This window comes from Sminthopsis crassicaudata, chromosome 6 (genome assembly GCF_048593235.1).
Source record: "Sminthopsis crassicaudata isolate SCR6 chromosome 6, ASM4859323v1, whole genome shotgun sequence".
In the NCBI taxonomy this organism is placed as follows: Eukaryota; Metazoa; Chordata; class Mammalia; order Dasyuromorphia; family Dasyuridae; genus Sminthopsis; species Sminthopsis crassicaudata.
In genome coordinates this window covers 78,217,959-78,233,620 of record NC_133622.1, presented here as the reverse complement: position 1 = coordinate 78,233,620, position 15,662 = coordinate 78,217,959, and the positions used below count along the sequence as shown (strand labels likewise).

Here is a 15,662-nt window from a genome sequence, read left to right as displayed (position 1 = left end):
AGTAGTTGGAATATAATAAATACTATAATAATAGTACATACATATATGCTATATATTATATAATGAATGATTTATTTATTATATATAATAAATATATTACTAGTGTATATAATATGAATACCATAAATATTATTCATTCATTCACACCTTTACAAACAAAATTTTCAATGTGACTTTAATAATATTCTGTGTGTGACCTCCATCAAAAGACCAACCTATAGTTGAATTCAGAAACACTTACTACCCTCACTGAAGTCTTATGAAGGAGCAGGGTTTGGATGTGGCGGAGGAAAAGGGGAAGGGAAGACTATCACAGAAACTCATGGAAACCATCCACTAGGAGGCAGCCAGTTTAGCGGAAAGGGTTCAAACTTTGGTAATGTCACTTACTAAATGTGAGACTTTGGACAAATTATTTATTTCTCTCAGCTTCATTTTCCTCATCTAGACTCCAGGACCATTGAGCTAAGGTCTCTTTCTGATTTAAATCTATGATCTTTTCACAATATTTAACTCTCTTCTTTTTTTATTTTAAAAATAATAGCATTTTATTTTCAAAATACATGCAAAATAGTCACATCCGTGCAAAACCTTATATTCCAAATCTTTCTCCCTTTCTTTCCCTATACTCTCTCCTAGAAAGCAAGTAATCCAATATATGTAAAACATGGGCAATTCTTCTGTACATATCTCCACAATTATCATGCTGCACAAGAAAAATCAGACTCGAAAGGAAAAAAAAATGAGAAAGAAAACAAAAAGCAAGCAAACAACAAAAAAGGTGAAAACACTATTATAATCCACACACAGTCCTAACAATCCTCTTTCTGGATGCAAATGGTTCTCTCCATCACAAATCTATTGGAATTGGCCTGAATCATCTACCTCACTGTTGAAAACAACCACTTCCAGAATTGATCATCGTATAATGTTCTCTTGGTTCTACTCACTTCACTTAGCATCAGTTCATGTAAGTCTCTCCAGGCCTCTCTGAAATCATCCAGCTGATCGTTTCTTATAGAACAATAATATTCCATCACATTCAAATACCATAACTTATTCAGCCATTCCCCAACTGATGGGCATCCACTCTAATTCCAGTTCCTTGCCACTACACAAAAGGCTGCCACAAACATTTTTGTACATGTGGGTCCTTTCCCCTTTTTTATGATTTCTTTGGGATACAGGTCCAGGAGAGACACTGCTGGATCAAAGAGTATTCACAGATTGATAGCCCTCTGGGCATATTATCTCCATTTACTAAGCAATGGAAGGATTGTGACCTGATTCAATGAGTGATTTCCCCCTCCCCCACTCAGTGGAGAAAATATTAACATTGATGAAATTCTGGATTTTTTTTAAAGAATTGAAACAAGAATATAAAGAAGCAAATTCTGCAGCATTTAACTATATGTCTATAGTTTCCATTGTTGCAAGAAAAAACAAATATAAAAGTGAGAACAGAGGGAATTTGTCACTTCTATGGTTTCTAGTGTTTATGTTACCACAACTATATAGCTCAGAGAGGGAAAAAAACCCATGCTGTTTGCTATCACCAAACCTGAAAACAAAACACTTCATTTTTGTATCACGCAATCACTATAGGAACTTTGTTGCTATTCATCAATCTTCAGTGGAATTCAACTCATTCCACCACTTGATCTAGGAAATTAAATTAATTTCCTGATATATCTACATTGCATGCTTTTCAACATCATTCCTTTTCCCCAAAGTGTCTTTTTAAAAAACATTCTTTATTCAAGCTGGCTTACATAGCTGAAATAGAATCCTTGGACTCTGAAGGCTTTCATAACTCATATACTTTGTGAAAGCTTATTAATATATAACCATTCTATAGATTCCTCAGATTTAGATCTAGACAGATCTTTAAAGATCACTCAGTCCAGCTGACCTTGATGACATAAGCCTATAATTATAGGTATTTAGTCCATTCTCAGGCTTGTGGAATTCTTGAATTTGGAAGCTTTAGAATCCAAAGGCCTCTTAGCTGATTACTCAGCCTGGCATGAATAAGATGAATTTCTGGGAAATGAGGCTATGGGTTGCCTCAAGATTCATGTTGGAAACAGAGCAGGTCAAAGCCTCTATGCTACTCAGTAGTGGGACTAGACCTGTTGTAATGTTCTTGAATTGTGAGAAAATTGTCAAGTACCGACTTAGCACTTAGTAAGAACCTAACAACCTGTGAATTGCCCTTGCTCTTGCTCCAGAGAAGACCTAGTCTATAAGAAAAAAAAAAGTCAACTAGCTCACTCCCTTATTTTGAAGATGATAAAATTGAAGCCCAAGATGCAGAAATGATTTGCCTAATCTCACAACAGAAGTAATAGAATTTGAATTTAAACTCTGATTTGTTTTCAAATCTAGCACTCTTTCCACTGTATTCATGATGCTTACATTCTAATCTATTGCATTCCACTGTACCTTAATGATATTCATTTCTGCACTTTTGTAAAAGAGATATACAAAGTATCTCAATTACTCTAAATTATGTAGCCTTCCACCAAAGCTGCAGTCCATCCATCACTTTCACCAGTACTCCAGAAATTTATGAGGCACAGCATCACAAGTAATGAGACAAAGAAAATCCAAAAAGCATACTAGAACCCACATATCCAAACGAGTAATGCTCTTCAAAATAGTCATCTTGACTAAACACGTCCAAGAAGGCATATTTTTGGACATGGCCACCCATGGGAAGTTGTTTTACTTGACTACATAAACTTGTTGTAGGTGCTTTGTTTTTCTTTTCTTTTCTTTTCTTTTTTTTTTTTTTCCCAGTAGAAGAGAGAAGGGAAGTAGTAGGGAGTAGTATAGGGGAGTAGAAGGGAAAGTAAATACAATATAAAATTAATCCTTGAGCAACACTTTAAAAAAATTCTTATTTTCCTAAGCTCCTTAGAGAATGGAATTTACATCTAGGAAGCTAGGTAAACTCTCATATCAACCTTCAATGATGACACAACGTGCGACCTTAAATTTTCGCTAATGAGGGTGAAATTGGGGAAAGGAGAACATACAATAGTTTAAAAATTTCTGATTGAAATTGGGACAACTATATTAAATCCAATTCAACATACATTTATTAAGCATCTTCAGTGTATTCAGCACTGTGCCAGATACTGGGGAGGGGGAGGGAGAATATAAAATAGGTTAGACAAACTTGTCCCTGTTTTCTTAGAGCTCACAAACTAGTAGGCTGTATATCACATCTGACAGCAACAGCCTAAGTCAAATTTGAACTTCTAGTGCTCCATGTAAAAACAAAATTAGAGATTAGTCAAGCAAAATAAGTTTTAGCAGTTTTCTATTTTAATAACTTTAAAAAATGAGAATCTGTCTTCTCAGTAAGCATTTCCATAATGTTCCAGACTATATCTTACCTCTAAAAATGATATATTGCAATGTGCACACTACTTAAGACTACAGGATTAAACTACTTAACCTTTCAGAAATACAACCATGTGGCACTAACTTGGTTAAGTATCAATATACAGATGTTTGAACACCTTCTTTAACTTATGCTTAAATGTCGTTTTAATGACTTAGCATGTAGGCAAACTAAAAGAGCTGTATTTTCAAACGCAGTCAAATCCCTTTACACTCGTATTTGGGGAAGCCTGCCATAAATCATTACAAAACATGAAAAGAAAATGGAAAATAAATCCTTCACCATTTCAGTCAGAAAGAAGAGCCTGGAATGTATGAGGTAAAGCTGAAGCACCCATTTTGCGTGGGAGATTCTAAGTTTTTAAATAGTCTGTATTCACAAGGAATATCAATTATTGTGGAAGCAAACCTCTAATGATTCCAGTGATTTCTAAACTTGATGCTCTAAGTATGATAGCAGGATTACACTACAATTAAAACATACTAAAAATACAGAGAGAAAAACAGCCAGTAGATAAAATTCTAAGTTTAGTGCTCAATAACTTAAATGTGTTGAAATTAGTTTCTACAAAATGCTCCAAGCATACTAAGAATTTCTAAACAATTGTTTTATACCAATTTTTAGTGGTATAGAAAAATGTTTTATTTCTCCTAAATGGTAACTCTCTAAAGAAGAGTTCTAAGAATGTCATTTTGTGCTAGACCTCAGAGGCAGTATGGCATATGGATAAAGAACTATGGAGTCTGGAAGATCCAGAGTTCAAGTTCCTCTATAACACAGACTAGCAGTGAGATCCAGAAATATTGCCTCCAGTAACTCTCTAAGACTAAATCCTACATGAGTGACCCTATAGGTATCCTGCCATAATGGAGAATGTTACTACATCAAATGAAATAAGTCCAGATTATTATTATAGCATATTTGATCTTTTTAAGATGAAATAATTGAATGTGAAAACTGACAATAGACTTTCTTCTTCCATAAAAGTAAAGTTTCAAAACCAAAAGCAGTAGGTGGTCATAGTAGTTTAAAAATGAAATGGGATTGAGAGATAAAGCTTCAATTACCAAGGAAAAATGTTAATTATGAGAGAAGCAGGAAATAAGAGAATGGGCTATGTTAGGGGATGAATTGTCTAATATGTGTCATGCAAAAAAAAAAAAAAAGAATACAATTCATGATAGAGTACTACTGTGTGATAAGAAATGGTGAGCTCCTTAATTTTGGAACATTTTTTAAAACATTTTTTAAATTAAAAATAATTTAAGACATGCACAGTCTTTCACAAAATAATGAAGAATGAAATGAGCAGGAGCAAGAAGTCACTGTACAGTGTAATAGCAATAGTGTTTTAAGAATAACTTTGGACACCAGCCCTGAAGTCAGAAATTCTGAGTTCAAATCTGGCCTCAGACCCTTAACACTTCCTGGCTTTATGATCCTAGGCAAGTCACTTAACCCCAATTGCTTCAGAAAAAAAAGAATAATTTTGAGTGAATAAGTCATTTTGATGATTATAAATACCCAAATTAACTACAGAGGATTTATGAAGAAAGATACTATCTGCAGAGAAAAAACTGATAAACAAACATTTAGAATGTTTTTACATATACATACATATGTTCATATATATATATATATATATACACACACATACATACATACATGTTTATATCTGATGGTAGAAGGAAGAAAAAAGAAAAAAATTACATGGTAACATTATTATATAATTAAAAGGAAGTGCAAATTATGCATGCTAGATCTTTAGTTTCATGTGCAATTATCTTTTATTTATTTCACAAGTTAAATTTTTTTCTTAAAAAACCATGACAAAATTGATACCTGTCATCTTCAAACACACGAATGACTGCAGACATTGAACAATTGTTCAATGTCTGGTTAAATTCAAAGTTAAGAAAATCAATTATATTTTTCTTGACCTCTGACCTTGACCTCTATTCCATCTTTTCTTCTTCTAGGACTCAGGTTAGTTTGACATAGTCCATTTATAAACCATATTTTACCTATAAAAGGAGGAGTACTTTTTCAAATGTTAGTATAAATTATTAAGAACTGCTAAGAAATTCTATCACTTATGATAAACTGTTGACTCAAGGGATTCATAATCAAACAACAAATATCTATAAAGTATCTATAAGTAACAGTAATTATTCTCACGACTAGGGCTACAATGGGGATACAAAGAAAAGTGATAAATCCTGAAAGGAAAGGCCTTGACAGCTAGAACTAATGGGAATGGCTTTTTGAAGGAGGTGGCCCAGGAATGAGACCTAGAAGAAAGCTAGGAATCCCACAGCAGTGAGAAGCAAGAGCATTATAAGCACAGGGAACAGTCCATACATGAAGATGGGAGATGGATGGGATGTTATGTTCAGTATAACTGAAACATAGTGCAGATTACCATATAGTAACATATAAATTAATCCATAAAGATAGATTGAATTCAGGTATGAAGGACTTTAAATACAACCAGGAGTGTTTTTGTTTTTGTTTTTTGGTTTTTATACGAAGGGCCATTGAAGCTTCAATATATGCTTTAGGAACACCAATTTGGGGGTTCTGTGGTGGGTGGACTGGAAAAGTACTTTCCTGGGTAGAAGAGAACCAGTTAGAAGATCATTATAATAGTAATTTCAGATTTACAAGTTTCTGCTTTATAACTTTGTTTAATGCTTTCAAGATAATGTTGAAATAGGACAAACGGTAACACCTAAAGGAGAACTTGTATTAAGATAATGCAGGGTGGAGGTAATCATTGGGTAAGCTCAGGGGATTCAAGGGCTCAGCTTCAGGCACATTTTGTACTCTTGCCTGAGTCACATAGTTCAGAGGAGGTGGAGGGCCAGTGCCTGGGGTGACAGGGTTATGGAAGAAAGCAAAGGATGTGAGTTTAAGTACTACTTCTGCTACTTAGTGGTTGTGGGCAAACCTTGTAGTACTTGGGCAGAATACCTAACCTTTCTGTTTCTTCATCTCAGAAGGTTATTGTGAAGCAAAAATGGAATGTGTATAAAGAGCTTTATAAATATCAAAGAGCTATAGAACTATGTAAATAATTATTATCAAATAAATAATCATCTTGGAGCCATAATTATGGATATTTTTGTTTTTCTTCAAAAACATATACAATATTGGTCTGCTGTCTTCTTAAGATTGACCATTTCTCAAATGCACTTATTTTTTTCAGACTCTAATAAATTATATTACACATTACATAAAAGTTAAAATACTCTGTGGTGGTTTAAAAAAAAGGCCAAAAAAAAAAAAAAACCCCAAAGGGATCAACCCCATAGGAAAGAAAGTATCACAACAGAGCAATGTCACAAATTCAAAGAGATGAGAGTATCTGGAAGGATGATACTATATTATTATATTACGTCACATCCTGGGAGAGGTCAAGAAGGATGAAGACAGAAAAATATCATTGCATTTACCAACAAGACTTTGACATCTCAGGCACCAAAACTAACCCCAAAAGTAAAATGAACAAGTGCACTCACTGGCATAGCAACTTAAGTGAAATAAGTTCAATTATAGTCACCCAATTCTCTTGAGTTGAGATATCTCAAAGAAAAAGCCACCTCCTTAGGTGGGATGCCTTAGAATCACTAAAGAGTAATTTCAGCGGACAAAGTGAAATGGATCTGATAAATGAACTGACTGGTTTTGAGTCAAGGTTAGTCAGTAATGCCATTTTTCATCCTCTCCCTAAGTAAAAATAGGTTCCAGTTTCCAGGATTGGAAGTGGATAAGCCCATCAGCACCTGTCATTAGGCTGAAACTCACATAATCTGTTTTAAAAGGGTAGACCCCTTGACTTCATTGCTATGTTTTGACCTTTCATCAAATGCAGCTCCTAGAAATTAACATGGAAAAAAGTCAGGGCAATTCAAAGTGTACTTCCAGTTACACAATAAATGCCTTTTTTGTTGGAAAATTATGTTTTGTAAATTGTTTCAATACATCAATACTTCAAAAGATTCATTGTTTTTTACATATGGGTACTCCTTCAACCTATGTAAATCACAACCTCAATTTTCATGAGTTTTCAGACAAGCGAGCTTAAGAATTATCTAGCTATAAACCTACTTATGGGGAACCTCTCTGAACTCAATTATGCTGATCTTTAGATGACAAAAATTTACCAATAATTGCCTGTTCTCAAAGCCTACATCTTCCAAGGATTAAATTTTTGCTGGAATAGCCTTCTAGAATTCACATTTATATCTTCACCAAAGTAAGGTACTAAAGGTGTGGAGATTTGCTTTTTTTCCTAGACAAAGTAGCTTGATATTTACTAGAGAACTTCCTACATATAATAATCTTATGATACATCCTTTCTTAAGGCAAATATCAATTGGTACTTTTAAAAAAATTAGGATTTTCAGATATTCTTAAGGTATAATTTCAAAAGCCTCCCAGAATGATGATACATGCTGTATTGACTAATGAGAAATACATTATTTCAGATCACCATAGCCGACAAATGGAGAAATAACTATTAAAGATATTCATTACTGTTTGTCTTTGAACATGTTATATATTAGCAGAAACACAAAAGAAAAACAATGAAATGGATAAATAAAAGTTTATTTTTTTTCCTCCTGTCAATATTTTTGATCCTGTTCATGCTCTGGATCTCACAGAACTCAAAATAAAGTCAATTTAATTGTACCAATGAAAAGGGATAGCCAAAGTTGTACCTTCTTACTATTTTTTTTTTAAGACAGTAGATAAATGAGATCACCTTTGGTCTAGTAGAAAGAACCCCAAAACACAGCCCATGTTCTCCACAACATCTTAGATCAAGAAGTCAGAAAATGTATGAAGTTTTTCTTATCTTCCCCTCTACCCTGATACCCCAATACCATCAAAATGATTTTTCATTTATGATAGGGTAAATATGTCAATGTTCTGCACAGAGCAGAGTATAATGCTATTGCTATCTTATGACTCAGAGGGGAGAAGGAGAAATTCTTCAAATAAACAAGTTCCTGAATCTAAATTATCTTATATGTAAATAAAGACTGGAAGAGAAATAAGTGCTTCACTCACATAAGTAATGGGGTTTTTTCTCCCATGAAAATTATAATACTTAGATATAACTTAGGGATTTAAAAAAAACTCTAGTTAAAAATTTTTTTTGAAAAGAGCTTTTTATTAGTTTCGGCATGAGGAACTTAAAAAAAACAGATTAGCACTTTCTTTACAATTTATAACTTTGGAAAGTTGCCTGGTGGCTTGAAAGTGACTTCTTCGTGATATACAATTAGTCTATGTAAGCAGGAAGCCTCGAATCCCAGGCTTCTTTATTCTGAGGCCACTATGCCATATTGCCTCTAGAGATTATTTTATGGAATGACTGGTTATCAAGAAGTATGATGCCCATTTGCTTGTATAACATGGGTCAACTGGATAATAGGGGCCATTCCTTGGAGTATTCACAGATATTTCCTACATAGTTCAGCCCATTGAATAGAAGAAATTGTGTAGATTTGAGGAGGCTTGTTTTCTGTAGCAGGAGTAAGGAAAGAGAGAGATCTTTCACTGGCTGAGATGGTTTATGAGTAATACAAAAATCAAACTACTGAGTTCTTAGGAATTTTCTTTCTTTCCAAATGTGAAATGTGTAGACTAACTGGAGTTGGTCCAGAGTTGGGTGAAGGAGTGACTGTTTTGTCCCTTAATCTGTCTCTGAGGATGCTGAGCAGATGGCTGTTTTACCTCTTTGTGTTTGTTATTTTCTAGTCTTTGGCGGATAGAAAAAATACTGAGAGAAGTCTCTGGGTGATCCTGTAAGTCTGAAAGACCTGGAAGGATAGGGTTGGGGCTAAAGCATTATCCAGCCATTAGCACAGTTTCAGCAGCAGTATCCACATGGATAGCACTGCTAACAGAGTCCAGTGATTGTGCAGTGACTGACAGCATAGAAAGATTCTGTATTAGACATTGGTCACTACCAGGAGAGGGAACAAGCCTGGTCTGGCTTATCAGCAAAACTGACTATAGTAAAACATAAAATGCCTAATTAGCATATTGCAAAACTGCTTTATGTTCAGATGAGGCTTAAAATATTAACTTCCCAACTGATTGCAGTTTTAGTTTTAAGTTACTAAATTCTTTCCTATTTATTCTGTTAATGCATACTGTGTGGGGTTTTGTTTTTTTTTTTATGTTTAGCATTTCTCTGTGTGTAGGAATAAACTATCGGTCCCATACTCAATTTGTGTTGTACTCTTTTAGTTTCCTCTTTGGGGAGGCCTAAACATGAGCCATAATTCAAGGTATAATGAGCATCATTCTTAGGATGCCATGGTGAAGATTTGTTAGAAGCCAATCAGTCAGTTTGAAAACATGAACCTCATATTTTTAATTAGGGGTGAGGCTTCTTCAGAAATGAACCCCATCACAAAATGCTCAACTAGACAGAAAATAAGCTGAGTGGACATTCCAGTTTCTATTCTCACAGCAGTTGCTGCATTGGATATAAAAATTTTGATTCTGAATGAATGCTACATGTAATGTTCTACATTTTTAAAAAAGGCTGTGAAAATTGGATAATTTCTACAAAAACTATAAGCTATTTGACAATTTTAAGAGGACAATTATTACAAAAATGAAAAACTGTTATGGACTCTGAGAGGGGATTTAACTAATGACTCTCCATTTTCCTTGTTTTCTGAAATGAATAGAGATTGATATTGAAAGGTCTAGAAGTGATACAAATGTCTAGGAGTGTTTTTCACCAACCAGTTGCTGTCTGTTTTTGAGACTCATTTCTATTCCTGCTGAGGGAGGCAACTCATTGTTTTAAAATTCTATAAAAAGCTTTATTTTTATTTGAAAATCACCGTTAATATAAAACTATAAATTTAAGATTTCATTTGTGAATATAGAAAAGTTCTAACTTACTTTAGAAGCTGTTTTTAAAAATTAGGGTCAGTCTTTAGTTTTACATTTGAACATTTATCCATTCCATGCTTTTAAATAAATTTTAAAAAGTGAATTATCCTATTTCTCTCCCATTTATTTTAAGTAAAAAAAATTCCTCAAATAAGCATCAAATAGTGAATAGGTAACTCTGCTCTTTGAGCCAGAATGAGTTGAGTCAAAAGTTTTTGTAACTTATGGTCTCAGTTGCATGGCAGCATTGAAAAATTGAGTGACTTGCCAGTCATAAATAATATGTGTCAGAAGTGGGGATTTGACTGGTCCTAGAAGTTCTTCACTGAAATCTCCATACTCACAGGTTCACTAAAAATAATTTTATTAAATTATTAAATAATAAGAACTAATAATTAAGTTCTGAATTTTTGAAGAAAAATATAGTTCCAGTGAAGTATTTGGTTTAATATCTAAATAGATTTCATTTAAAAAGAAAATTACATAGTAGGTTCATAGAGGATCATTTAGAATCTAAACAATGACATACTAATAATATGACATGGTAATAGTAATGTTATTATATTGATAATATTATTTTTTATTATAAAGATAGTAATAATGATATGGTAGCTAAGTAATAATGGTAACTAGGTGGCTCACTGGATAAAATCCTGGGTCTGGAATTAAGAAGATTTATCTTCCTGAGATCAAGTCTGATCTCAGACACTAGCTGTGTGGCCCTAAACAAATCACTTACACCTGTTTGCCTTGATTCTTCATTTGCAAAAATGAGCTAGAGAAGTATTTTCTACAAAAAATACACCAGTATATTTGCCAAGAAAACTCCAAATGGAGTTACAAAAGATCAGATGCAACTTTAACAACTGAACAACAATAACAAAAGTAATGATATTTCCCCAAGTTAGTTTAGATAAGCTCTAGTTAAGGTCTCTTACAACTTTGAGTAAGTTAACAAATATTTATTAAAGACTTATTACGTACAAGCATTGAGCTAAATGATGCTGGTGTTTGTTGTCAAAGAAGACCAAAATGACATCACTTTATTGGGATCAAGAAATAGTGTATCCCACTGTGACCAATCAGACAAGTTCAAGAGACTCTACCACAGATCAAGCACAAAAAGTCTATAGGAACATTTGGAGTGGAGATGTCTCTAAATTTGCATAACTCCTATTTCTTAACTGCAGAGTTAACTGCAGTTCTGCTTCTCTTATAGTTTTTCACCTGTTATGGGTAACACCATACTGGATAGTCCTTTGCTAATGTCTCCCATGTCAAGCAATTGATTCCAAAGGGATTCAAAGAGAACAAAAACAGGATCCCTTACCTCAAGAAGCTGACATTCTAAAGAAGGAGATTATTTACAAAAAGCATTATAATAAACACACATAGTGAAAACAGACATTCTTCTCAGAAGAAAAGGCTTACAGTGTGAGTGAGGTGACTACAAAAAGGTGGAGGTGGAGGTATGGAGAATAAGCTCCTCTAACAGCTGAAGAGCTCTCCAAATTGATCTCGACTGAACACAACCACCATAAGCATCATCTAACATTTGCTGTGCATGGATTGTGCAGCTATGATGAGAAAGTGAGCATTCTTAGACTATGAGGAAATCTGTATATCATGAAACCTTTATGATGTGAACCAAGGAGAATTAGATTCTAAAATTATCTCATTTAAGATAGCAAGAAAAATGCAGGAAAATGAAATGAGTGAATCCTAAAATCATAGCTCTGAAATGAGCTGACCAGTAATGATAAAATCCACGAGAGAGAAAAGCCTTAAGCAAAACCAGTAACAAGATTGTAATGAGAAAGAGTTACCATGGAAGTATACTCATAGTATAGAAAAAAAGATGAATTAGATATGAAACCAGGAGATACAGGTTCAAATCCAGGCTGTGAGACTTACTATTTGTGAAACCTTGGGCAAGCCACTTAATCTTGATGAGCTGCTACTGTCTGGTGCTAGATCCTTATAATGGAGAGGTGCTGGGCTAGCTTAGCCTAAATGATCACTATGGATTGCTCCAGTGCCAAACATAAGATCAAGTGATAACAAGAGAGAGATTCATATTCACCATTTCTATCTGTCCTCTTATAGGAGAAAAAAATGTTCATTTAAATTGATTAAGATAATTGGAGATTCTTCTATACATAGAGGGAAAAGTTAACATTGTTTTATGAAGAATAATTAAAAGTAACTCAAAGAAGTGTTTTTTATTCTTTTAAAAATAAGTAGCTTATAAACTGGACTCAGGGTTAGGGGGGACATCCAGCAATGAGAATAATGTTTAAACAAAAAAAATCAATAAAAGTTATTTAAAAACAGAATTTGAATTTATAAAACACAAAATGGACCCCCCAAAAAAGATAAAAAAGAGTTCAATTAATACAATTTTTAAAAGAAAGATCTTCAATTATTGGAATAAAACATACTAACCAAGAAACAGATGTGTCAAACAACCTGCTCTTAATAACTTTTTTAAACTTTAAAACAGCAGGTCTATGCAGAGCATAAAATATGAATTGGCAAAAAGAAAACTACAGTTATTTAGAACATATGGGACTCAAGAAGCCCAGTCTCCAAACTCATGGCTATCAAAAGTTGAACTTGTAAAGGTTCCAAAGGAAATTTTTATTTGAAATATTTTCAAAGCATTTCTTTCCTTTGTGCATGCAAAAACAATTGCTTGACGTTTCCCAGAACAGGGACAGGCTTCTGTTATTCTTTAAAAATACTTCACACTCATGCTCAAAGACCCTGAGACTTAATTGTTAGCAAGCTGTTTCCATTTCTAAACTCTTGAGTCTGTTTTCTTTTCTCAACCAGAAAGAGCTTGATGTTTTAAGGTGTTGGGTTTTTCCCCCCAAGGGGTGGTGGACAGGAAGGAGGCCGAGAGCAAGGATGTGAAGGAAAACAGCAAGAGGAAACAGTGCTCTCTTCATCTGAGAGACCCATTCCAACCCTCCACTTTGGGGCAGGTGTAAAACTTTATCTTTGGGAAAATGGCTAAAATTTTGGTCTCTTTCCCCCTTGCTCTACAACTACTTCCTTTAAAGTGCTAGGGAGTGTGTGTGTGTGTGTGTGAGAGAGAGAGATCAGAGGCAAGTTTCAAGGAGGGGATGAACTGATACAGATTCCTCCCCCGACCCTTTCACTCATGAAACTGTACGTGGGCTGCAGCATTGTAAATAAGCTATTAATGCAGCCTTGGGAGTGAGCTGATTCCCACACAGTCCAGGTGCCTGAAAAACAGTCTTATAGAGCAAAGTTACTTTATATTCTATAGAAGATGTATTTGTTTATTTGGGAGGAGAAGGGGGAACAGGGAGGTCCCATTATGTTAGATTTAATCAATGTAGAGAACTGAGACCAGCTCACTTTATCTATTACTAAAAGCAATTCTTGCCCCCAAAAGATTTACAAGTCATTGGGAAATAACAGACACAAATAAGTATAAAATAACTTGAAGTAAGCAAGAGCAAAAAAAGAAAAAAAATAGGGAGATGTTTTCCTTTCCTTTGAATTTAGTAGATGATACCTGAAGAAAGTGAGTAACTCTCAAAGAAAGCAAAGGATTCTAAGAGGTGAAAGGGGATGGGAAGAATATTCTTGGAAAAGCCTAGCAAAGATATAGAGATAGGAAATGGAAGGACAAGTTCCCAGAACAGCTAGTAGGCCACTGGAGCTGAAACATTATTGCAAGTCTGTTAGCATACTACCAAACTCCAGCTTCTAACTAAATACGATTTTAGGAAGCAGGAAATTACTTATGTTTATTCTGCCTTCTCTAGAACACACTAATTCAGTTACACAGATACATCAGGTTGTCAGATCTGTCACCATATATCTCTCTAAAAAGCACTCTATATTGTAACCTTCTGTGTAGGACTGGAGCCAAACACTTGTTTTTATTGACTAGATGGAAGTATGGTGAAGAGAGAAAATGGATGGAAGTAAGTATGCAATAACATCATACAGGAAACTGATTATTGGAAAAAAGTGATTTCTAAGACAAAATGAAATAATGTTAAAATAAAAAATGAAAGTTCATTCTGAGATCACTTTTTTTAGATGACAGATAATTCAATTATGATAAAACTCAAAAATCACAGACTAGAGCTATTCACAAATTGCAATATATCCCCTTTGATCCTATAATGTTTCCCTTTTAATAGGTTTCTTATATTTCCTTTCTTGTTATTGCCACCACAATTTGCAAAACAAGTTTTTAAAATCATTTCTGCTCTGTTCTCAAAAATCTTGTCAAGTACCATGATTGCTCTGAATTTTATGTAGCAGCATCTTCTTTACTGATACATTGCTTGCTAACAATGAGTCTCACAGAATAAGTGATAATCACCTTTGGAGATACCTCTTGGAGTGAAGAAAATCCACAATGACCACCCTACCACTCTACCCTAAGCCAGAAGTAAAAAAAAAAATTGTCCATCTTATGTTCAAAATGAGTAAAAATGAATACATTCCAAGTTTCTAACACTTTCTCAGAAAAAGGAGATTCTGCAACTTTGCTAGATGGGAAATCGTTTCAGTAGATATGAAACCCCATGTTTATAATTGAAAACCCAATACTGTCCTGTTTCAATGGGGAGAAAGCCAAGGATAGACTAGAATAACAATAATTTCTTAGGAATTAAAAAAGGGAAGATTTTCAGAACCCAAGTTAAATTTCAACTTATCTCCTAGTTTGAAATATACACCAAAACAGGAAGAAAACTATAAAGTCTTATTTTTTCAAGTTTAACATCCTTTTGTAAAAGATGTTGTCTCTTAACACCACTTACCTGCTTCCCATCAAGTGTACAGAGCCTCTTGACAACACCCGAATCTAATTTAATGGCTTCTGTTATGTCTGTTAAGACTTGCTCAAATGAATGAGCTGTCTTTTTATTCAGCAGGATCCTCACAGCTTTTCGAGGCTTCACTCCACTTCGAATCACAGTTACCAATTTGGGCTTGATGAAATCTTTGCTTTCCTTCACTTCACTCTTTGTAGAAGCTAATGGAGTCACTGGTCGAGTCGAGCCAGCCTTGATGTTCACTGACCAATTGGGATTAACATTCTTGGTGTAATCAACTTTTCGAAATGGCTCATTAGATGCACAGACATAGCTTTCACCTAAGAAAAAACAGCATAAGTCTTATTAGCATCTTTCCTTACCATGGAAGCTGCTTTTTGTCACAAGAAATAGCTTTTTCGACAATTTCAAACATTCTTCCAGTGAAAAACAAATTAATTCAATATTTTTTTTTTAATAAGCTAAATTCAAGACAATATGGTAATAGTAGAAGAATGAAT

General features: G+C 34.2%; 1 protein-coding gene across 6 annotated transcripts in view; it reads right to left on the bottom strand.

The window, feature by feature from the left end:
* DCLK2 (doublecortin like kinase 2) overlaps nucleotides 1-15,662 on the bottom strand; it is a 212,045-nt gene that overhangs the window by 169,194 nt on the left and 27,189 nt on the right. For all 6 annotated transcript variants that reach the window (XR_012483019.1, XR_012483020.1, XM_074272520.1 and 3 more), the window contains exon 2: nucleotides 15,148-15,482. Coding sequence is in view for 4 of the 6 variants with exons in the window: in XM_074272520.1 (XP_074128621.1) it covers nucleotides 15,148-15,482 (335 nt within the window). In the remaining 2 variants the exon portion in view is untranslated. The remainder of the gene's footprint in view (nucleotides 1-15,147; nucleotides 15,483-15,662) is intronic.